Source organism: Phyllostomus discolor, chromosome 6 (assembly GCF_004126475.2).
Source record: "Phyllostomus discolor isolate MPI-MPIP mPhyDis1 chromosome 6, mPhyDis1.pri.v3, whole genome shotgun sequence".
NCBI classification, from domain to species: Eukaryota; Metazoa; Chordata; class Mammalia; order Chiroptera; family Phyllostomidae; genus Phyllostomus; species Phyllostomus discolor.
The window spans coordinates 7,893,384-7,917,905 of record NC_040908.2 but is presented as its reverse complement, the minus strand read 5'-3'; the positions used below and the strand labels follow the sequence as shown (position 1 = coordinate 7,917,905).

Sequence of the window (24,522 nt, the reverse complement as noted above, 5' to 3'; positions counted from 1 at the left end):
TCAACTCTCCATCAAAGATGTAGAAAAGCAAAGGTCTTACCGTCCTTCACTATGATAATGACCAAAACTCTGATCTCTAAATCTGCAGCTAATAAGTATTCATACCCTGTAGAAAAGGAAATTAAAAAGTTAATGAACAACAACCAGAAGGTTCAAAGATGTTGTCTAGGGCACAGAAATAATAAACAACCGAGCCACGACTAAAACCCAGGTCTGATGCCAACCCAGTGTTCTGTGTGATTGAGCTCCCAGCCTCAGCTGTGACACGACATAAAAGTGTTTTCTTTTTATTCACTCTCTAATTTCTTCTGACTTCATAAAACCTCTCCCCATCCAAGAAAACTTCTTCACCCACCCTGGATCACAATGACTTTTGCCCCAAGAGGCCCTTTATACTTGCCATCCAAATTACACAATCCCCATATATTAGTATGATACTGTCTCACATCTGTAATTCCTATCCACACGTTGAACTTCTAGGTTCTTAGGAGTGCAGGGACCTCAGGGGAGACGATTCATGTTCACAAGATGAGACGAAATGCAAGAGACCCAAGAATTGCCTTCCTTCGGATCTACTCTTTCAAGGACGTTTATAGAGGAAACAGCTTCAGAAGATAGAGTGTCTGCAGATAGTGTCCTCCAGAACAAAGGGCAGGTTTGCTTACAATCCGGGATGGGTAAGGCAATGCCCCCTCTAGGGCAAAGGACACACAGGCTTACCTCCCATTATGAAAGACTTGAGTTCTTTCAGCTCAGATGTCCCCTTCACATGTACTTGGCCTCACTCTCTGGAAACAAGCTCAGGAGACAAGTGTAAATGCGATACTGTAGACGCTGCCACCGCTATGACTAATGTACTTTCCTTTGTCTCCGGCCCAGGAATTGCATGTCTTCTGCCACCGTCCATGAATCTACGGCAAACTAATTCATACCACGCAAGGAGAATAAAATTTCAGAGCCTTCACAGCTCTGGACAAGATCACATCTGTCAGTCCTCCAGTCTTCTCCCCGATACCCAAGAAAGTCCTGTCACATAGCAGGAACTCAACCATAATGGCCGTGGCAGGAAATAAGGAGCAACTCATTCTCAGCATTCAAATTTGGAAGTCAGACTATCAGTAAATGTTAAAAACTCAGCCTCTTGAGATAATCAAAATCTTTTGAATTAAATCTCTAAATAGCCATTAAACCAGTGTGTTTATCAGTATATTTGCAGTCGCTGAAAGCATGAAGTCTGAGGTCGAACCAGGCACTCCCTAATGACTAGCTGTGGGGTTGGGAAAGTGTCACAACCCTCTGCTCTTTGGTTTTGTTGATGGTGCAGTGAGAATAACAGCAGTTGCTCACTGCATGGGTTGTTCTAAGGATTAAATGAGCACATTCACATGAAGCATGAAAACCAATGCCAAGCACACGTGTAATGCTATGATTGTACTACTGCTGCTCCAAATACAGCAGCATATTTCAATGGCATCAAAACTACATTTAAAACTCCAAGTTTATTAGATCGGCTCATTGCAGATGAATTCCTGAGATGGACTGAACTACTTAACCATCAGGAATGAAGGACTCTTGTCCCAGGCAAACCCACACGGCCCCATTGTAGAGAAGTCTGGTGCTCACGGGGGGATAGAAACCCTTGCCAAAACTCTTGTGGATTATGATGATGATTGTCCGCACTCGAATACCATGCTCATGAGGCAGTTATTTTGGGCCCGCGTTGTTTTTAGAACCCCTCATTGTTTGACGAGGCAATATCGGATTTACAAGTGTCAGCAAGTCTGCAGCTGCTCGAGGAAGCTCCCAAGTTACAGACAGGAGTCTCTTGCCTCACGACGCACAAGATCATCAGGGGAAGAAGAAAAGTTCTGTGCCTGCAATCAGTCAAGAGTAGAGGAGGCTGCTCTCAACCTGAGAGCAGCACCAGCAGTCAAAATCGTGCGGCTGAACCCACGTGCATTTATCAGGCAAAGGACGCCAAGGAGATGGTAAGTCTGAGTCATCTGGTTTATGGCCCACACTATACAGACTCACCAAAGAGATGTCAAGCCTTCAGTTCATCTTATGTAAAGAAAGCTTAGCCAAGAGCACAATATTGGTTAACAAGAAGAGGAGGAAGGTAATGTTTATTGAGCACCTATTATGTGTCCATAAATGTATATTATCTCAACCTTGTGAAATGGGCTATATTAGCCCCTTTTTAATAGCTGAAAAAACAGAGGTTTCGGAGAGTTAAGGGACCTGACCCTGATCACAGAGAAGTGAGTAGTGAAGCTGGACCCTGAACCACGCTCCGCACTCCTAGGCCTGTGCTCTTCGGCCCCTTAGCCCCTGATGTCCCTTCCGCCATGGGCTTCACATGAGCAGGAGCTGCGTCCTTTTCACCAGTACCTCAGACCATGTATCTACAGACAATACAGACATTCATTAAAGCAGAGCCTTTACTAAGTTTGTATCAAACAAGTAAAGTTGGACATCAGCAAAATCATAATAAATTAGTTGAGTCTTCCCGGTCAGCCACCCAGAATAAAGCTCTAGGGTCCTTTCCCATCACTTGGGAAGCAGCCACAGACAACCATCAAACTCTACAAAGGCCCTTAGAGACAACCACCACGAGCTCCTGGGGTTAGCGGGGTAGAAAAGGGGGCAATTATACCGGAAGTGTCAGAAATAGGCAAGGGAAGGTGGTCATCCTAAAATCCGATGATACATCACACAATAGCTTAGGGTTGACTCCAGGCTCCCAGTGCTACATAATGACTCTTGCTACGAAATCTTGAGTGATGTCTGATCAGGCCTGCATCCGCTAGCTGAAGCCACAGACTCCAACAGCCCAAAATGCCCAGGTCTCCCCTGCAGGGCTGTCCGCCCATTGGGCTGATCACCACGTGGCTGCGGTAGGCGCCCATTGAAAATGGTGCAAAATGAGGAGACACGTAGACTGAGGTTCTGAGGGCAAACTGGAGTGAGGACGAGAGAAATCATTTGCCAAGACCCAAGGGCAGATGGTGAACAAAAGGGAAAGCTGAGAGTCAAGAGCCAGATCCCACCCAGACCCATGAGAAGCTGGAAGGGACCAGTGAGGAGGGTCCATTGCTCCAGGCTTCCAGCTCACTTCCGTGGGCCGGCGGGGCTGGCGGGCTGGCCCACAGGCAAGGGGCACAGCAAACATGACCCTCTGCCACCCATCCTCGACAAAGCCAACCAAGCTCCCCGAGAGCCGGGAAGGGCCTATGCGGACCCCCAGCAGGTGGGGTGAGGTGTGTTTGAGATGGCTCTGAAAGTTTTCTCTTGCTAGGCAGTGGGAGAGATGATGAGAACTGGGAGTTTCCATGAGTCATCCTCTCTGTGACACCGGGCACGGTACCCCAGGACTCTTCCCTCGCTTCTGGAATCGGCTGGAGTCGGCCCACGGACGGATTGGCCCAGTGTCTGACCCAAGGGCTCACACTCCTCTATTCCGTCCACAATGGGAACCGCTCAGGCTGAAGTCATCATCATCATCATCCAGGGAGAGGATCCCTTGCAGCCACAGATTCGCTAACAGAAATTGTGAATCCATCATTAGCTCTTCAGAAACAATGAGGCTATTTCTTGCCAGCACTCGGGGATGAATGCGTGCACTGTGCACGCTGACAAACATCCTTTGCGGTCTATAAATACCCCGGCACGTGCTCCCTGCTCCAATGGGAATAAATCCGGTCCGCCTGCTGCAGCCTCGGCGCAATCTCATTAGATAATTGCTACTGGAGAAAGAGCTCGGCGTGTGCTTCATACATCTGGCCTTCGGCAGCGTGGAACTTTTCCATGAAATGTATGCTCCTGTTGGAGGCTGGCAGGATTCGCTTGGATGGAAGGCTGAGCTCAGATAAAGCGACACAGCGCTGCAGGGACCAAATGTTCTGTTCGTGGACTCTCTTTCTAAAGAATGCAATAAAGTTCATCTTAGACACACAAATAGTTACTTCTCCTATTTGTCTTCCTTTTCAAGAAAAGAGGGGCTCATTATAGCTTCTTTCTCTCAAGGGTTAGCAGAACAAACTGGAAGCATTTTTACAACCACATAACCATGACCTTGTGGTTTCCTCCTTTTCAGACATCAAGACACTGGGGCTTAGGGAGGCGAAGTGGCTTCCCCAGGTTTATTCAGAGAGAAACAACAGATCTGGAATGCAAGCCAAAGGTTTTCTGACTCTAGGTTCGCTGCTTCCATCCATCTTCAGATCTATTGCACCTCAGGGACATTTTGTTTCCCCCAAAAAGTTTATAATACACTTAAAAGTTGCTTCAACGTTCAATATGATTCTTCTATTCTAGATTTATATGCCTTAATTTTAAATTAGCATTGGTGACTTTTCTCACAATGATATTTCACCAGCTACCTTTCTGCTGACACCTGTAAATGTCTTCACAAATTGTGTTCGACTTTATTAATGTTGTACAATCTCACAGTAAGATGCATTTATATTAGCACACCATTAAAAATGAAGGGTTCCTCAGAGCTGTGTAACTTCGGTGTATAGGCTGAATATCAGCCCCCAAAGATATCAGGTTCCTAAGCCCTGGAACCTGTAAATGTTATCTCATATGACCAAAGGGACTTTGCAGAGGTCATTAAATTGGGGGTCCTGACATGAGGGTATCACCCTGGATTGTCTGAGTGGCTCCTAAACGGAATCACATATTTTTATGAGAATGAGGAAGAGAGAAGCGTGACTCGGAAGAGAAGGCATATTGAAACGATGTATCCACAAGCTAGGCAATGCAGGCAGCTGCCAGCAGCTGAAACAGCCACCCAGTGGATTTCCCCTCCCCCACCCCACGGGCCTCTAGAAGGACCTGGCCCTGCACCATCTTATTTTTAGCCTGAGACTCAGTTAAAAACTTCGGTTCTCCAGAGCTGTGAGGAGATATGTTTCTGTTGTTTTAAGCCAACACATTCGTGATAACTTGTCCCGACAGCCCTGGGAAAGTAATGCTTGTAGGAAGGAGCCCCCCATCCCGTCAAGTGGGAAGGAAAACGGGTGAGCTGCACGCATGTCAGGAAAGCTGAGACGGGCTAGCACAAGGAGACACTGAGGCTCTTGGTCACTAGACGCCCAACTGCATGGCAGGGGTTCTGAAGAAGATCACGCTAGGGACCGAGGTAAGAGGGTTCTGGGGAGACACTTCCAGTCGGCCGAGCCCCGAAGGAAGTCACTGCTCCACACACTGCTGAGTGCTCTCCCAAGCCGCCTCCAGGAATTCATGTGTGATGCAGGCAGAAACACAACTCCTGTATGGCTCTGACCACAAGGGCTCAGACTGCAAGGTGCTAGGCTGGGCCGCTCACCTTCAGAGCCCACCAGCGGGGAGATTTCTGAGGTCTTGCAGAGCCACAGCTCTCCCACGGCTGCTGCAGACTGGGTCGAGGAAGGACCTCAGAGGCTGCTCCGGCTCCCAGGGCATCCTAGAGAGCACCGCTCTATCAGCAAACGGGTCCGCCTTGTGCGTCGGGAGAGGAAAGGTGTGCAAGCCTGCGTTTCCCTTCTACTCCCATCCTAGAAAATCAAAGTCGGACAGAGTCTGTTGCTCTGTGTCTCTTGGGATGACCCCTGTCCTCACGTGTCCTTAAATTCACTCCTGAACATCGCAGCGTGGGAGGCGCGGCTCTGGAATCTGGCACCACGTTCCCAGCCCAACTCCTTTACTCACTGCGTGAACATCAGCAAGCCCCTTTTCCTGTGACCCTGTTTCCTCGTCTTAAAGCGGAGACAGTAATAAACCCTGATGCCAGGAATACTGTAAGGAATAAACCAGATTACATAGGTAAAGTGCTTACATAGTAGTTTATTATTATCCCTATTGCTATTATTACTACTTTACTATTACTTTCTTATTACCATCACTGTTACCATTACTATTACTGTTACTACAATACATAAGCAGGCTTCTATTACTGCACTACTAACCGGGAAATCTTTAATAACAACAGACCCCACATTCTACAGCTATGCTTCAAAACTGTATTTCTGCCCACATTAAAGACATTTGGGGAAAAAGGAAAGTTTTTTTTAAATGGGCAAAAGGATGACATATATGCATGTAATAAGCCTCCGGATTTAAAAGTGGCCATAAACCAACCCTGTTCGGTTATATCCACCTCAGAAGTCGCGGAAACATTCAGAGGAGTGATGAGTCAGAGTTACCTTCATCGGACAACCTGCAGGCAATGGCCCTTCAATGAAATGCACCCGCAAACATAGAAAGGTGGGGAAAAACCCACGTGGCTCTTCCATTCACATGCCCTCAGGAAGAGAACCCCTCCTGACAGCATGAGTTACAGTCACTCTACATCTCTGAAACAAAGGCTTCAGCTCAATTCTCTCCGCATGGGATGGAATTGCTGTCACTGCCCTGGAAATGAGTACGCTTGTCTACTTTTGTCATGAGGGGTTTCTCCGTAAGATGCAGACATTACTGTCTCTAAGACTACTTTCAAAATGTGGGCTCATCTTATAGGTACTGGAGTAGCTTTTTTCAATGACTTAAATTCCACTTCTCTGGCCGTAATGAGTCACATTTGTGTGTTTGTACATTTCTCCTTCCTCCCATGAAGGCAATGTGTACCTCTGACATTGAGCATACAGGTTCACTCCGCTCTGCGTGATTTTCAGGTAACCAAATTGTGTCCCAGCAGTAGCAATTATAAACTGCAAAATACATACTGGAATCATATCTGCAGGGGCCCATGTTTCATTCATGGATTCCAATTTGGCTACATCCTCAATATATATGTGTTTAATCAGTTTACACTGGACAGTGTGTTTTATGATGGACACTCTCTTCTAACCACCACCACTCCCCCCTGAACCAAAGAACTAGCCCATTGTGTGTCCAAAACTCAAAAACATACAGAAAGGACTCCGGATGCTCTAAAAAGAGCATTTTCCTTCCCGGCCAGTTTTGAACATACTGAAATGTACTCACTCCACAAAAAACCATACAGCCAAGACATTCTCCGTACTGAATTAGGCAGTTTATTAGGCTCCTAGTTTCCATGTCTAGAACATGAACATGGATTTACATGCACTGTCTCATGTTGTGGATCTTACATGCATGTAGCCTTCAGTCAGCTGGGCCTTGGATTCTACTTGTCAGCGATTGACAGCTCGGCGTGAGTAAATGACAAACACGGAATGATACAGAAACCGCAGCGGCACACCCCACCCAATACCATTTCTCTTCTTTTTTTTTTCCAAAATCATATCACAACTCCTTCTTGTAAAAATAAATTTCAGAACTAGGCATTTAGTTCACTTCACTGAGAAAAATAAAGAGAATTCTATCATCTCGGAGCAATGAATGTCCAACTATGGCTGAAAGGTACACCCTGAGAATTAAATGATGTTAACGAACCCCTGGAGGTTTATAAAGCTGTGTCAACCTGTCATCGGGGAGGGACACAGGATGCGGGCGTGAACACCCCTGCTCACTTGGCTGTGCAGTTCTCCAAGGAGGCCGTGTCATAAACGTCCTCGTTGTCTTCGATGCTTGAGGCGTCCGTGGAGTCGGGATCGCCCATCACAATGCCCACGGAAGACAGGCTGGTAATGAAGGCGTGCATCCGCTGTGCATAGATATCCCTAATGTTAAAGTAAGGTAGTTCGTGACACTTCTCTGGGGGCTCCTCGCCGCCCTGGTCCACATCGATGTCCTTCTGCTTCTGGTAGTACTTGGAGAACTTGTTGAAGATAATGGTGATGGGAAGGGCCACCACCAAGATGCCACAGATGATGCATGTGCTGGCGATGAGCTTCCCAGCCAAGGTGACCGGGTGGGTGTCTCCATAGCCCACAGTTGTCATGCTGATGGTGGCCCACCACCAGCAGATGGGGATGCTGGTGAGGCTGGACGTGTGGTCATCTTTCTCCACCGAGTAGATGAGCACAGAAAAGATGGAGATGCCCACAGACAGGAAGAGAAGCAGCAGCCCAACTTCATGGTAGCTGTGCCTCAGTGTGGCACCCAGGGACCGAAGTCCGACTGAGTGCCGGGCAAGCTTGAGAATCCGGAAAATCCTCATCAGCCGGAGGATCTGCACCACCTTGCCCATGTTCTCGATGTCCTCACTCTCGTCCTCCTTGGTGTCTACAGCCAACGTGGCATAGAAGGGAATAATGGAGACGAAGTCGATTATGTTCAGGGGGTTTTTCCAGAATTTCTTTTGACAGGGAGCGGCCACCAGGCGGATGGCAAGCTCACCGGTGAACCAAGCAATGCACACGATCTCCACCCCCTCCAGCACGGGGTCATCCACCTCCCCGTCCTTGTTCTGGAACTCCGACATGCTGTGGACACACATGGCCACGATGGAGGCCAGCACCACGCTCAGGGAGGAGATGGCGATGAGCTTGGCGGAGAGGCAGTAGGCCGGGTTTTCCATCCGAATCCAGATCTTCTTCCGGAGCTGACCGAACCGCAGAGTGTCAAACTTCTCCAGCTCCTTCTCGAACAGAGAGGACTCTTCGAAGGAGGAGTCGGTGCTCACGTCGTTGCTTTTCTGGTCCCAGTCCTTCTCGTGGTTCTCATCCTTGCGTTCCTGGTAGCGATTGCTGCAGCAGGAGTCGAGGAAGAGCTCGTTGATGCCCCAGTACTCGATCTCCTGGCAGAACGAGAACACGCACAGCTCCTCCATGACGTGCAGCTTCCCCGTGTAGTAAAAATTCAACACGTATCTGAACAGGGAGGGGTTCCGGTCAAAGTAGTACTCTTTGTCGGCCACACTGTAGTCATCACACAGCTCCAGGATGGCCTCTTCCGAGTGGCAGGTGAGCAGCTTGCCGAGCCTGGTGTGTGGGAACCGCAGGAGGGTGCTTTGGTCGACGGACTGCTTAAAGCCCCCCACGTTCAAGTTGACGAGTTCCTCGTCTTGTCCAGGGCGATGGAAAAACTCACCAAACACCATGGTGGACGCAGGAGGCGGAGAGCTGGCTGGGAAGGAAGACGAGGAGGTTCACGCTGCACCTGGAGGGAGCAGAAGACGGCGTTAGCACTGACCCCCGCGGTGCCTGGCCAGGCTTGTTTCTCATCTGCCCTTTCCAGGGCGATGGGCGACATTCACAGCAAAAGCAGGAGATGCAATAAAGAGGGATACTGCACTTACACATCTTGACTAAAAAAAAACATCAATACGAAATGTTTTTTTTTTCAAAGACTGGAGTTCACAATCCATAGTTGAGGAAAAAGAAAACACAGCCACATAATTTTTATGAATACCAATTCTTATTGCTTTATCCATTAAGCATCCAAAATTTCCTTCCCACCCCCCAACCCCCAATAAAAAGCAAGGCATTTGGGATCACTTACACAATACAGGCCTCTCCAGTCTCAACCAAGAGGAGCGGGTGTTGGATGTGCTCAGCACAGACGTGACAGGCCAGCGCTGCCCGGCTCGCAGCTAATCTCTCCTGGTGCCCAGGGCTCGGTCATGCACCCTCAAGAAAAGATCTCTCCCCTCTGCTCTGCACCCCACCCCCAACCCACACTCCACTGGGGGCTCACCTCAGCTCTCCCAAAAGATGCACATTTCCCCTTATGTTCCTATGTTTCACTCCTGTGAAAGAAAGCCCTGTTCCCTATGTTTGACTGTGGACCATCAAGGGGATACAATTAACTCCCTGTCCTCAAGCACCCTATATCTTAAAGATATCTTTACACAGCAGGGGATGGTGTTTCAAATACACCCACAGCAGAAGAAACTGGGGAAACCTTTTTAAGTTAATTGCACTATCAGTTTCCCGACACACACACCTCTTCTCCCACCTCCTCCCTCCTCTGACAGACGGTCTCCCACACCCTCCCAATCGATGGCACCCAAGTCTATGCTGGCCCAGCACAGGGAGCCTTCTTTCAGCCCTGACACTAACCCGGATGGATTGTACCAGACCCACTTCTCAGAGAGAAAGTAATAGAGTTTGACCACCATTCAATACAGTGGTGATTCCTCTGAACAGATGATGCAGATAAACCGAAGGTAGGAGACTGTCACGCGAGCTGACCAACAAGGGAAAAAGGAATTCCCAACAGCAGGCACCAAAGCGTGTGCAAAAGCCACACCATGAATAGATAAGCCCTCTGTCTATAGATTCTATAGGTTCTATAGGTTCTATTAATGTCTATAGGTTCTATAACGTTAACGTATGACACAACCAATGCTACCATAGGCTAAATTGATATAAAACAAGAGTTACATTCCTCTGGCAGCTCATCAAAGCTGTAACAAAATAATGTTGAACGAAATGATGTTATCCAAGGACCTGCTGTACAACCATCTGAAGAGTCTGTAGGCGAGACCACCGGACAATCTTAACCAGTGAGTGGACATGGTTGCATTTGTGACTGTGACTCAGAAAGACCCCAGGGTCAGCAGGGAGGAAGATGCTGGGACACGGGCTGGGGCCAGGGAGACGGGATGCAACAGCACGGGGAAGAGGAGGTGAAGGGCTCACACTCAGACAGCGATGGTGTGTGGAAAGAGGAAGTGACAAATTAAAGGAACGTTCACAAAGTTTCTACAACTGATAGTACCTGGAGACTGACTGGCAAGAGGGGACAAGGGGGCTGGCAGGTTAAAGAGGGTGTGTTTTCTACTCTGCACAAGTGGGCAGTGGGTGACTCCGCCAGAGGAGGAAACGATGTGGAGAAGGGATTTCTTGCCCCTTATGTTCCCAGAAAACCAAGGCTGTCGCAGACACAAGTGCCTCCCCCTCTGCAAAGGACACACCAGAGGCCCCAGCCTTCTGCTACCCCCCACAGCAGGAAGCGCATGGTCACAGGGAAGACATGGGCATTTTCTCCCGGGACGCCAACGCTAAATGTGCTCCCTTCGAACCAGAGACCACAGCGCGGCCTGACGCACCATTTAGCAGATTTGCTGACCTCTTCGAAGGGACATGACTTCTTTCTGCCTCTGCTTTCTATTTTCACTTAGATGTCGTCTTTGAAGAACCTAAATCGGAGCTCGAGGCTTGGTCAAATATTCATGGAACTTCCGCTCCCTGGAAGCAAGCTTCTGCTCATGGCGAGCACGGGAGTGAGATGCGCCAAGGAGCTGGTTTCGGCTAAGCTAGCATTAAGACTTTAATGGAAGCTATTTCCCGGTGGATTACTTTTCCTCTCCTCAGCTGTCCCAGAAAGCCACCATACAGAGAGGACAGAGAGCCAGTGTCCGCCTGCACCACACTGTCTGCCTGAGCGGGTTTCACAGTCCTTGGGCACATGGTCCATTTCCCAATGGATTCTGCAGTCACTTCCCTGATGACCACGGTTATGGCCCCTAATATCAGTCCTCCAGCCTCTCCTCCTTGCTTGTCATTCATTCCACGCCAGTGAAAAGCCCATTGGGGGGGCCCTTCATTCCACGAAGCCTAGTCATACGAGCAGCACACATCCTCAAACCAAAGGCTCCTTCTCATGGGGCTTTCCGAACAGAGAAAAGGAACGCATCTGTGGATCGGATCAAAAGCTTGGGCTCAGTGGGCAAGCTGAGCTTCTCCAGGTCACAGCGGCCAGAGCACACGGTTGGTTTCCTTGGCTGTGTCTGGACCACAGCAGGTGACCAGGGCACGGAAGGAGGAACTCCCACCTTTACACACTGCAGAGAGGCTCCTTTACAGGCGCACAGTGTCCCGTGAATGCAAACTTTCCCTTTATTATTTGTTCCCCACACCCTCTCAAACAAGGGTAATAAGCTGATGGGGAATTTCATTCCAGGTAGATCAGAGTACCAGAGTACCTGAACCCACTGATCAGGTCTGATATAGCAAAACAGAGACCACAAGACATAATGTACCTGCTGATGGAAATATACACACAATTCTGCAGTATTCCAACCGCCCCGCCCCCTGCCAAAAGAAATGCCTAAACTTGATCCAGCCTCTAGGTCTTCCCGTTGAAATCAAAGAGAGATCTCACAAAAACCTGTTCAATGGCACTAGAGGATGCAGTCAGCAGAACGCAGACTCTGGGACACCGTACGAGACAAGCAATGTGGACCAAGTAAGGGACATATCAGGTAGGTTCTGTGTGTGGCCTTGACATGGACCCCGACTCCAACTGGTCAAATGCTTAAAATAAAATGTGAAAATCAGGGACAGTTCCACACCAACTAAACACATGATAACATAAAAGAATATTGTCACTTTTTCAATGTGCTAGTAACATCACAATTATGCTCTTCAAAACAAATTTATCTTTTAGAAGTATATGCTAAAACATTATGGATAAAATTATGCTGTGTTTGACATTTATGTCCAAGTAATCTGCGGAGAGCAACAGGGAATGGGGGCACTTATCATACAAGCTGAACTAGTAACTGTTGCAGCTGAGTGTTGGGTACAGAAACGTTTAATGTATTAGTGTCTCTATGTTCGTACATGTTAAAATTCCCCACCAAAAACGGTTTCAGGAGAATTTGCTAAGCAGCTTTTTAGGCCATGCACCATGGCAAGTGTTTTAACATACACAACTGTTCATCCTTTCATTCCCAGCAATTCGTGGAACTCCTGGACACCAGTAGTTATCACTGAATGAGTGAATCATGTCCTGTAATTCTCCCAGCCATCCTAAGGTCTTATATCCCAATGTTGCAAATAGGAGAACCTAAGGATCAGAGTTTAAGCAACATTATCCAGCTTTTATGGGGCGGACTCCTTCCACTGAGCCTCTAATATGAGCATTTAATTTTTTTTCAAAAAGTGGGAGGAAGGAGGGACTAGCTGATTTTAAATTTACATATTTTATCGTCATCTTTATTAAAGAATGCCATACTCTTTAGTAAGGGATTTTTGCTACTAGCACACCAAGGATGCACAGGACCTCAAATGAGGCAGATCTGTGGGTACAGAAGGCATTTGAACACAAGACAGAAAAATCAACTACTATTTTGATTCTCTTCCTCAAGAAGAGATTAGGCTCACGGAATCCATCTCCCTGCTACTATCAATCCAAACCACTTGTCCCGAGAACACTATACACTGTATTTGCACACCCTGTGCCTCTTGCTGTTTGTAAGATGGAAAAGAAAGACAAATGTCAAAAGTTCAAGATATTCATGGGGATCTTAAAGAAAAATTATATTGATCCACTTCACCCCAATTGATACCTGTTAAGCCTTTTCAAAGCCATTCACCTCTTCCCTCTCTCTCTGCGGCTTGCTCTCAAACTCCCGTGAAAAATACTCTTGAAACCATGTCTATTCGAGGCTGACACATATGTGTGTACATGTGTGTATCCGTGGCTTTGATATGCACTCACTTGGCTCAGAAAAGTAACACAAGTGTAACAAATACAAACCAGTTTTTAACTGGGCAGAACCACTTTTTAAAGTCAATTCCATAAAAGGAAAGGAAAACCTGGATTCCTTTTTTTCTTCCCACTAGTCCAAAATCTACATTAGTCCTTCCATCAAAGAAAAAAAAGGGGGGCATTTTTCCGCATTAATACTACCATCTGTTGAAAACTTTCTTCTAAAAAAGATGCATTTCATTCTATTAATTTTAAAATTATTTTTGTTTTTAAAAAGGGTAGGCCATACTAAATTCTATTGCTGTCTATGCTATGTGAGAATATTCCAAATAAAACCAAGAAAATGTAAAGAGAATTGAAAATCTAAACTGAATCCACACTCACAGATAGAGCATGCCACCCCACAAGGCCCCTGCCCCAGTGATGACCGTGTCTTAGAGCAAGCCCCCTGGGCACTGGCCCAGGTAACACATAACGAGAAAGAGAGAGAGAGAGTGAGAGAGAGAGAGCGCGCACATAGGAAATAAACAATGGGGCCAGAAAGAGCAGACAAACTGTCAACAAGATTATACGGTGCACTCTGATTGTGAACTTGGAAATGTAAAGGCTGGTGGTCCTTGGTTCAGGTCTTCATGAATCAGGGTATTTTCACCACAGCTAACATAGTGCAACCCTGAGAAAGAAATAGCTGTTTGTGTGACATCTAGAAACACACGCCTAGAGCCAGAGGGCAGAACACACAAAACTTTGAAGAGCCTTCTGGGAGTGTTTGAGTCTTTGTTTCCAGGGACCAGCATTCCTGGGACATCCTGAGGCTCCGACATGGAGCCATCCCTCCAGGAACCTTGCCAACAGCTCAGCCCAGCTCAGGAAGCAGGCCTGACTACAATGTGGGTCCCCCTGGCCAAACAGACAGAAGGAGAGGGCCCTCCTTGGTCTGCCCCACCTGACGTGTTCTGACACCATGGGCACAGCTGACATGACACCCATGACACTGGGCTTCAGGTCACCCTGTTTCAGAACATTCATAACCGAAGCCTGACTTTTACATGTTGAACCAAACAAAATGAATGCACTGGGTCCCCTCATCTATGCTGAACTAAAACACAGAGTAAAAGGCCGGGGACCTGAAAACTTGTGTTGGAGTTGCTATTTCCCAGCCACCTGACCTTGAGAGGGTCAATTCTTGATCTATAAAAGATGTCAGACACATTTTGATGGTAAATGACAAATGCAAAAGTCTTTCAAAAACAAAAGATACATATCAAACTTCATTCCAAAAATAGGACGTGGAAATAACAGTACCTTTACCTTCCCCTTCCTGCCCCTGGACCTCTATTAGCGAGACTCCCACCTCCTGCAATGTCAGGGCTCCCTGTAATGCGCACAGCTCATCTCCAAGCAGAGGACTGCTCAGGCAGCTGAATGACTTAATGAGCCAAGTAGCAGAAGAGCAAAGAATCATAGATGAGCCCTGGCTGGCATAGCTCAGTGGATTGAGTGCAGGCTGCCAACCAAAGTGTCGCAGGTTCGATTCCCAGCCAAGGTACATGCCTGGGTTGCAGGCCATAACCCCCAGCCACCGCACATTGATGTTTCTCTCTCTCTCTCTATCTCCTTCCCTTCCCTCTCTAAAAATAAATAAATAAAATCTTTAAAAAAAGAATCATAGATGGAAGATTTTCACCCAGAAACAGGAAAAATGTGGACTTTGCCACAAGAGGGGGGCCTCACCTCTGCAGTAGGCACGTCATCAAGTCTCCAAAGGAGTCCCTCCACATGGAGGAGGAACCCACACAAATGGCTAGTGGTGATGCTCCAGTGTCCAGGGAGGGGGTGTTAGAGGATCTGAATTCACTTAGACCAAAGTAATAGTCCTCCTGCCCAGCTTCCAAACTCTACTCACCTTCTCCCATAGTCCTTCGGTCCACTTTTATTTTAGTACCCACCACAAGATACTGTAATGTGTTTTTACAGGTCTCCTCCCTCCCCAACCCCCCGCAAATCCCATCATCATTGTCATTAGACTCTAAGCTCTTCCATGGAAGCAAGATTACTTGCTTCCATGTGGAGATGACTTATTGTCGTCTCCACAGCCCCAGCCCCTGGTGCTCACTGATGCCCATAGTCTAGTGAAAGATCTTCCCTTTTATCAGAAAGAGTTAACAAAGGCTCTAATGTTTTTATCAAAGAGCTGACAGAATGATCAAAGTAGGCATGATGAAACAAAATGCCTCCAGTGGCCAAATAAGTGAGCTAAACAAATGAAGTGGGTTGGTTGGGGACGGTGTGGTAAACCGCCTGCGGTTGTTTGAGAGGCAGAGGCTGCCCAGGGCCAGAGCTCTTTGTGGGAACGGAGGACCTGGGTAGATGTATTTTTGGTGCCCCAGGAGATCCCAGAAGTCCTGCCCTTTATGTAAGATGTCTTCATTTTAACTTGAACGGATCCACCATGTTTTCAACATCATGTGTCTCACTGAAAATGTGTCTCTGGGCCCTGGCTGGTGTGGCTCAGTGGATTGAGTGTGGGTCTGAGAACCAACAGGTCGCCAGTTCGATTCCCAGTCAGGGCACAGGCCTGGGTTGCAGGCTGTAGCCCCGGTACAGGGCACATGAGAGGCAGCCACACGTTGATGTTTCTCTCCTTCTCATTTTTCTTCCCTTCCCCTCTCTCTAAAAATAAATAAATAAAATATTTTTTAAAAATGTGTCTCTGGTTCAGGTACTGCCGATAAGCTCCCCCCGATCATGTGACCCGAACCAGACTCTTACCCACCCCAGCTGTACAGCACCCACTGTAAGTCAAACCAACTGAGATGGACATGAAGAGAATCTTGTCACAAAAATAGTAGTGTCACTCTCTTCAGTGTGAACTACCCATGTCCAAAGCAGGGGTGGGCAACGTGGTCCCTGAACCTCCCTGGGCTGGCCTGCCGCATCCCTCGGCACAGCTGCAACCCAATCCTCCCAGGCTGACACCTTCCCTTCCTCCTTGGTCCTCTGCCCCCACTGCCCAGTGACTTCACAATCAGAGTAGTCTCCCTGGGGTCTCACCTTCATTTCTGTCTCCCCGCCGTAAGGTTCGTTCTCCCCTTCCTTTGGCCAGTAACGGGGCCAGAGAAACAATCAGAGAGGAACTCTTACCCTTGTGGTGATGATGTCTCGCAGTCTGCCCTCATCCTGGCCAGCGGAATGTCCATCGTCATCCATGAAGCTCCGCCCTTCTTCCCCCACTGGAATGTGTGGTGCACAGAGGCATTTAGTGGCCAAAAAGAGGAGAAGAATCTTGTTCTCTGGTGGCACAGAGAAGCCGCTGGGAAATCACGCTCACCTGCAGAACAAGCCATCGGTCAAGTTGCAACTCCGTGGAGGAAGCACACCCAAGACAAGACACTCTATCTCAGATTCTGCACGAGGGCACTTGACCGATTAGCCCGCATCTCAGGCCCCGCCTAACTCTCAGGGAAGGGGCAGTCTTTCCTTCCCCCCAGGGAACCATCACTCCCACTGGACACATGGGTCGAGACCCATCATCACGAAGACTCAAGAGTCACAACCACTCTCAGGCTTAAGGACTCTCAGATCTTGACTGTAGTGGACACTTGGGGCATCTCCAGGGACCCCAAAGCCAACAGAACATCCAACTACAAAACGAGGCACTAGAATTACGACTGCCCTCACTCATTCCCCCCCACAGTTCTTCCAGGAGTGTTATTTTCCTAGCTAATCCATCAAGGATATACTTAGAAATCTCTAATGAATACATTTTAATCCATTTCCAAGACCAAGTTCTCAGTGTGACTGCCCTAATAGAATTAACACTGCTGCTCTAATTTAAAATCAATAGGTTTCGAAAGCTGGCCAAATTCAATTTTGCTTTATTTGTGCACTGTTATATTTCACAGGTGAGAATGACTACAGGAGCTGATCAGAATCTGCTGGTTAATGTATGCATGTGTGCATACATGTGTGCATGTGTGTGTGTGTGTCTGTGTGTGTGTCTGTGCGTGTAGGGGTGTATACAGAGGGAGAATTAAGTTTGCATCAAAACGAATAAAAGCACAAATTTCAATTCTCTCTCTGAATAAAGTAAAGAATGCAAAAAAAAACCCCAGCTCACCATGAGGTAAGCCTTGCCTCCTGTTGACGCATTCTCTTAGCATTGTATTAGTATCTAAGCATTCAGCCATTGATTTTCACGTTTTCCCATCAATACCTGGTCCAAAAGTTTGGGAAGAAAGAAGAAAAGATTGATTCCGAGTCTCAGAAAGAGTCAAAGAAGTGCCTCTGGCTATTTCAGTCACTAAGCAAACATTCATTACAGTGTGAGATCTGCAGGGCATTATGCCCAGCTCTGGGATTACAGACAGGATGCGGGCCCGCCCCTTTCCACCCCCAGGAGCCCACAGGTGCCAGAGCACACATCACGAGTAAAGGTGTCCTGACAACAACGAGGAGGCAACGGAGAGAAACACAGCGGAGCAGTTTCCAAGCTGGTCCCGGCACCCTGTGGGCAGGGAGATCCTTCAAAGATTTTCCACCTCTAATAGAGTTGACAAGGGAGAATGATTCGGGAAAAAAACGCAGCTCCACCCAGACTGAACTCCTGAGACAGGATTCTTGGAAGAAGAGGTGGAGAAATCTCAACAGGGATAAATAAAATCATTTCAGGAGCTCAAATAATCCTCCTCCGTCTCCTCCTCCCGCCCCTGCTCCAGGGCCTTCCCGCAGCCTCAGGTGTTTGCATTCAAACAAAACCAAGAAATGCTGCCCTGCCACTTAAGACAGGCGGTCTCCCTTTCCCTACCGGATTTCTTTCCAAATGTAGCACATTTTAAGGGAAGGGAAAATTAACCGAAATGAAAAGTCAACAAAGTATTTAGGCTGCTGAGCACATCTAAGAAACCCCAAGCACGGCTGGCCACCAGCTCATCACAGAAGGACAGGGCTGGTTTAGGGACAGACAGACCATGACGTTAGCCAACTACTTTTTACAGAAACGGGTACCTAGTGGGCCTTCCGTCAATGTCTGGTGAATGAACTACATGCCGGCCTGTCCCTTTCTCTCTCCCTCTCTCCAAAACTCAGGATTCTGTGCCTTGCCTCATGTCCCATGACTGTGATTCCTGTCCAAAACAGCTGGAGTTTGGAGGGGGAGCGGGGAATATAATACTAGTCATACCTCTAGGTGTGAATGGATGTCAATTCACACCCCTCTTGGGGCATTCTCATTCTAAGCACGACCTTCCCCACAGAAAATGATAACTAGCACTTTCCGAGTCCCCACACCATTCCAGGAACCTTCTCAGGGGTTTCACACATGTCACCTCTGTCCTCAACCACTGTAAGTGGTAAATGCTGTCATTCCCATTTTCACAGGTGGGACGTGAAGGCTCAGAGAAGCCCTTTGCCCAAAGTCCCACACCTAACGAGTGTCGGAGCCTGAATTCCAGGGCAGGTAGGCCTGCCTGGTCTCAATTAGTATAGAAAGTCAAGATCGTGTTAAGCTGCTGGGGAAGGTTAAGGCAGGACAGAGAGCCATGGGCAGCACATGCCCCGAACCAGCAGGCTCTGGGGAATAAAAATGTGCACATCAGATGCATTCTCCCGGTCCTGCTTCACAGTCCGATTTCTCTGTGTTCCTGCCGTTCTCTCTCCGTGGGCCACCGATCAAAGCAGAGAGTATCGTTTGTGACTGAGCGCAGAAGCCGGTTTCTGGCTTGGCTGAGTGATTCATCAGGATCCTGGCAAAACACATCGGGTTCACGCAAGGGCTGCTCAATCTCTGCAGAATTCCTCTCTCCGCAATCAAAGGGGACACTGTCCGCATGGGCTCTGCACTCCCCTCCGGCACGGCCGTATTTCCTGACGGGCTGGCTGCATCACTCAGAACGGACACAGCAGCCGCCTCCATCACTGGGGGCGGAACGGTGAAGCGAAGGTGGCACGTCGGACCCTTTCATCATCCACAGACCAGACATCCGGTCTTGGAACGGAACGGAGGATATCAGACAGACAAGGAGGCAGTGCACAGGAGAGGGATGGCCCCTGGGCCCTGCTTCCCGGACTCAGAATCACAGAAATAAGGTTCCCTCCAAACTTTAAATGATGTCATCGGTGCCTGAGACCTGAGAGATTAAAGCAGACACCGCAAGTGACAGGACAGCACAGATATGTGTCACCTGTACTCGCACAGAATCCTGACTGGACCGGTCACTGCCCTGCTCACATTCTTCTAAAATGTTGTCACCTCGGTGCCACCCGCTAGACTGAGAAAGCCTCCAGTTAGGGACCATGTCCTAATATCAGTCTTCACACTGATTATCTCTAGTACCTAATGGCGCTTGACACATTTTTTACGGACCGATTCCTCTCCCCCAAGGTGGCCAGGCTATAGTAAATCAATGAGAAGAATCAATATAGATCATGAAAGGAAGCTGGTCAGCAATGGAAGCGAAGTGCAAAGGATCAACACTGGTCACCAAGAGCCAGCCCAGTACTTTCAAAGACAGTCTTATCTTAAAGACACAGTCTCGCCAACCCCAGTGGGATTCGTCTTGAGTGGAAGTTTCAGTGTCCAGACCTCAGAATTCTGGGTAGCATGAGATAACCCCCAAATTTCCCCTTGTTCTGATTCTGGGCTCCTGGAGGTACCTCCTGATGATTTTGGTCCCCGGATACTTTGCCAACAGGGAACATATGAGCTATGCAGCCAGCACGCACATTCGGCTCACTCCATCCACTAGTGCTATGGCCTGGGGAAACTCGTAAGGCAGGACAAGGGTTATTGCTCAGTTTCCTATGGGTTTCTAGCAAGTCGACCTCCTAGAGTCTGATCAGCTCTGGGACGCTGGAAAGAGAGTTTGCCAAGTTGCAAGCCTAAGCCTGACCTGTGATAAGATTTCCAGGTAAGTGGCACCTCTGGGCACCCTCGTGGCAGCCAGCCAGCTTCCCTGGAGACATGCTAGTCTTGCAAACTTCTACAGCAGGGTTTCTCCATCTCAGCCCTACTGGCATTTGGAGGCCAGGCAATTCTTTCTTGCAGAGGCTGTCCTATGCCCTGTAGGACGGGTAGCAGCATCCCTGGCCTCTACCCCACTTAATGCTGGTAGCGTGTCTCCTCTCTGCCCCCAGGGTTGTGACAGATCGTCTCCAGTTGAGAACCACTGCTCTAAAGTAGACTGAAAGGACCACAGACCCATGTTTGGTGGCTGTTTAAGTCCAGGAAGCCCAGAATGACAGATTGTGCTGACACTTTATCCGCTGACAGGAGCTGGGGCTATCCCCCCAAATGCCTGATCTTTTGGAATTCAGTCATGTCGTTTCTGGGTGTCACACAAGCAAAGGTTGGCAAATGAGAAAAGATAAAACGAAGGTTAGCCTCTTATTGAAACGCAAAGCACACTCCATGCAATTTGAGTCTAGAGAAAAGGTCAGTGACGTCCTCTGAGAGTCTGTCTTCTACCTGCTAACACCAACTGGGCCAGGATGACGCACGGGCACTAATGCAGGTTTGGAGCTGTGGGCTGCTCCGGCTCTCCGCAGATGCTGGGCTCTGGCTAACCACACCGACTCCCCGCCAAGCTCCAGCCTTGTGGAGATGCATCAGACTCCCAGGGATCACGCAGATACATCTCTGTTGTGTAATCTTGCCTCTATTCATCCATCACAAGCCAATGTTCAATAAAATCTAAAATTAAATAATAATCATAATAATGAAAGCTGAAATTCAACCCTACCTCTATGTTGCCCAACTAATGAGAATTGTGGTCCAGGATTTTGCTTAAATAAAATTAAAATATCACAACCAGACCACCATAATTGGATTTAGAGTGCCAGAAAAATTACACTTATATTAAAAGTCAATAATTCAAAGCAATGAGAATAATACGATACCTTCAAGGTGACTCAGACAGATTACTAAGAATATGTCTGCCCTAACTTTTTCCAAATTGTCAAATTTTAAGAAGTGCATTAAAATATGAGAAATCCTTGAATTTACAATAATTTTTTAAAATTTTTTATCTGTCTTAAGGAGAAAATGAAAACTTCTCGGAGTGGAATATATTCAGGGATTAAAAATAAATTTCTAAAAGTTCTGGTCTCCAGAGAGAAAACTCAGAAAGTGCTCTCCAACGTAGTACCTCTAAATTATATCTAAAAAGTTAATATAAATTATATTTCTCTTGGCTATCCAGAAAGAGTGAATGCCAGGAATCCCTACTGCGGGAAGCACGGGGAACCACGCACCACTTTCCTCCCCTCCGGTTCTGTGTCTCTAGACGACCCGCTGTAGGGGCCCGGGGAGGCGGCCACCAAGACAATCGGCAGAAAGACAGTCCTGTGGAAGGGTGTGCGCCTCCTGGGAGGAAGCTAAACCACACAACCACTGTCCCCCACGTGGTCATCCCCATGAGTCCGCAGGGCCCTGGGCCCCCCTCTGTGGCCCATGCGACCACCGCCCCTCCACTGGCCCCAGGAAGGAATGCCCCACCCCTGGCTCCCTCCACTTTGCAGGAGTCGCCCAGCAGGAGGGCTGGCCTCAAGCAGAGGTTCTGCCCTCGGCCAGGAAACTGTGCGCACATCAGCCCACCTAAGGGCTTTAGACCCTGTGCTCAGCCTCATCTGTTCCCACGTGCTCAGTGGCCGAGGCACCAAACAGCCCGCAGCAGCAGTCATAGAAAGAGGAAGGGAAGGCAAGCGGTCCCCGAGGATACAGGGGGAAACATACATCACGCAACGATGACGGGCGTGCAAGCCAGTTAAAGGAAGCCTCTGCAGGACAGAGTAGCAATGCACATCAGGAAATCCCACAGGTACACATTTGGAACGGACCCTGAGGACATAAATCAGACCAGTGCACGGGGGTACGTGGCAAGGATGTTTCCTGCATCCTTAATTATTCATCAGAGCAAAAAGCCAGGCAACCTAAATGCCCATCATCACGGGCGTGATCACGTGGACTGGAAGGTGGCCTTGCGACAGAAGACTGCGGCCATTAAAGACACTGAAGCAGTGATGGTAAGAGCCCCTGTACAGAGTCGGGCCTGCCCAGCGTCTGCATGTCCGAGCCCACCTGACCCTCACCACCTTCAGACAGGCCGTGTTTTCACTGCCTTCCTTTTACCCACAGAGTAATTGGTAGATAGAGGTGTTCTTTCACTAACTAACTCTCCAGAATCTACAGCTCTGATGTGACTGCCTGGGGGTCTGAATTCAAACGATAGCGCTATAGAGCCATTCTCTTCACCACCACGCTCTACCGCCCAAAAGTCACAGCATGCTGAAGAAATGAAGACAGTACTTAATACAATATATGGCATGATCCGATCCTTACAAAAGGTGTCTACTTTGATAAAATGAAAAAAAAAATCTGTAAGAATACACACCAAAACGTTAAATGCATTCTGTCTGGGTGATGGAATTTGGGGTGATTTTTGCTTTCTACTCTGTACCTCTCAACGTTATGTGAAAATCATTGCAAGTAATATAAAACACTTAAGAAAATAGTTATTTCTACTTGGGAAAAAAATCCTAAGCAGCTTTGGTATTTGCAGGGGCAGGGAGGGTGGAAGGGTCTAGACATCGAGTGAGCTCACAGATCTGGGTAAGACAGACTCTTCAGCCGACACGATCCTACGTCACTTGTAGGAACCATAAGCTTCTGCTGTCCTGTCACCTCTGCATCATGGCAGGCACTGTCCTGAAACTTATAAGGAACCCAGGACAGCATGGCTCCTGCCCTCAGGGTTTACAGGAACTCAGAAGAGCTCCCTAGGAGAATAAACAGGTAAGGAAGTGACCACACGCACTACAAGGGTGACTCTGTTGGGTACTGCGAGGGGAGGGGCTCAGAAGGGGCTGCAGAAGTTTAGAGCCATAAAGAGTCCTTCCAGAACAGGGAATTAGGAACAACCACATGAACAGGTGACATTTGCACTGAGCCCTGAGGGTCCGAGGGTCCCATCAGTATGGGACAAGTTAAGGACACAGGTAAGAGTCAGAAGCTCTTCTCCAAGGAGTGGAAAGAACACGTGCGGAGACGTGGGGACTAGAAAGCTTGGGGGATGGCCAGGATGGAGCCCTATGACCTAGAGATATTTATACAGATCGTTTCTTCTCAGAATGTCAAGCACTCTGCCTCGACCACCCACACCTTTGTGAGCCAGGCACGGCCGAGCTGAGAGAGGTCCCCAGGGAAGGGGAGCAGACTGTGTGTGAGTGTGCTGAACGAGGGGACCGTACCCCAGGCCTCCTGAACGAGTTAGCCACAAGGAATCAGACAGATGCTAAAAAAACACCTCTTGGAGCTATCACTGTTGCTAGAAATCAAACCACTGTGAGGCTGCCTGTGGGCACAGCGGTCCACCAGGAAATGCAGTGACGGGCAGGGAAGGCAGGGAACTCCGGTCCTGCCGACTGCAGTGCAGACGGCACCGCGGCAGAACCATCCGCAGCGCTCACTCCATCACCCCGCTTCTCTTTCGGACCCCACTGAATCTCCTCTCCACCTGACAACGCAGGGTCTGTAGGGAGAACTCGGGAGGCCCTTGAACTTCACGGAGGAAAATAATCTTGATGTTTTACTAACCTCTACCTGAAACTTAGTATTTCCTCTTGTTAAAAATGCAGGCAGTGGTGCAGGGCAGTATTAGCAATGCCTGTGCTTTTGTCCCAATAGAAATTCGAGAGAGTGTTTCATACCATAAAAGAGTTGTTCCAGGTCCGTCAAAATGTCATGTATATTCTTTATTACTTTGCAATCAGAGTGGTCCCACACGGACTGCTAGATCTTATTCAATGAGCTACTACAGAAGCATGTATAAAGCTAAAGCATAAATTGGTTTTAATAGATAACTGTGTTTCCATACAATTGGATTCATACCCGGGATGTGGGGTGGTATAAGACTGGCAAAAGTTCCTGCCTTCAGGGAGGATTATCCGTGTTCCAGAGGGGAAATCACTTCCATTCCCAGCCGGCATGCTGGTCTACATGCTAGTCCTTGTGCCCGGGGAGGCACATTTCTGCCTCCAGGCCTTTGCACTGGCCGATCTCCATCCCCATGCCGCCGGATGCTGTTCCCCCAGGTGACTGCACGGCCCACTTCCTAGATTCCTTCAGGTCTTTACTCAAAGGTTATCTTCCAAACGAAGCCTTCCTTGGTTAACCTATATGAAATACCCCCCAAGGAAATGGCTCCTATCACCTTCCTGGCTTTATTTCCTCCTCTTAGC

General features: G+C 48.2%; 1 protein-coding gene across 3 annotated transcripts in view; it reads right to left on the bottom strand.

Annotated features, from left to right (window-relative positions):
* Positions 1–6,996: 6,996 nt before the first annotated feature.
* KCNS3 (potassium voltage-gated channel modifier subfamily S member 3) overlaps positions 6,997–24,522 on the bottom strand; it is a 31,503-nt gene continuing 13,977 nt past the window's right edge. For 2 of the 3 annotated variants that reach the window (XM_028514310.2, XM_036027677.1), the window contains exons 2-3: positions 16,432–16,618; positions 6,997–9,006 (exon numbers count right to left, since the gene is read on the bottom strand). In XM_028514310.2, coding sequence (XP_028370111.1) covers positions 7,472–8,947 — 1,476 coding nt within the window. In that variant the 5' untranslated portion in view covers positions 8,948–9,006; positions 16,432–16,618 and the 3' untranslated portion in view covers positions 6,997–7,471. Of the gene's footprint in view, positions 9,007–16,431; positions 16,619–20,728; positions 20,929–24,522 lie in introns of those variants that run through there. The other variant, XM_036027676.1, reaches the window with a different exon arrangement.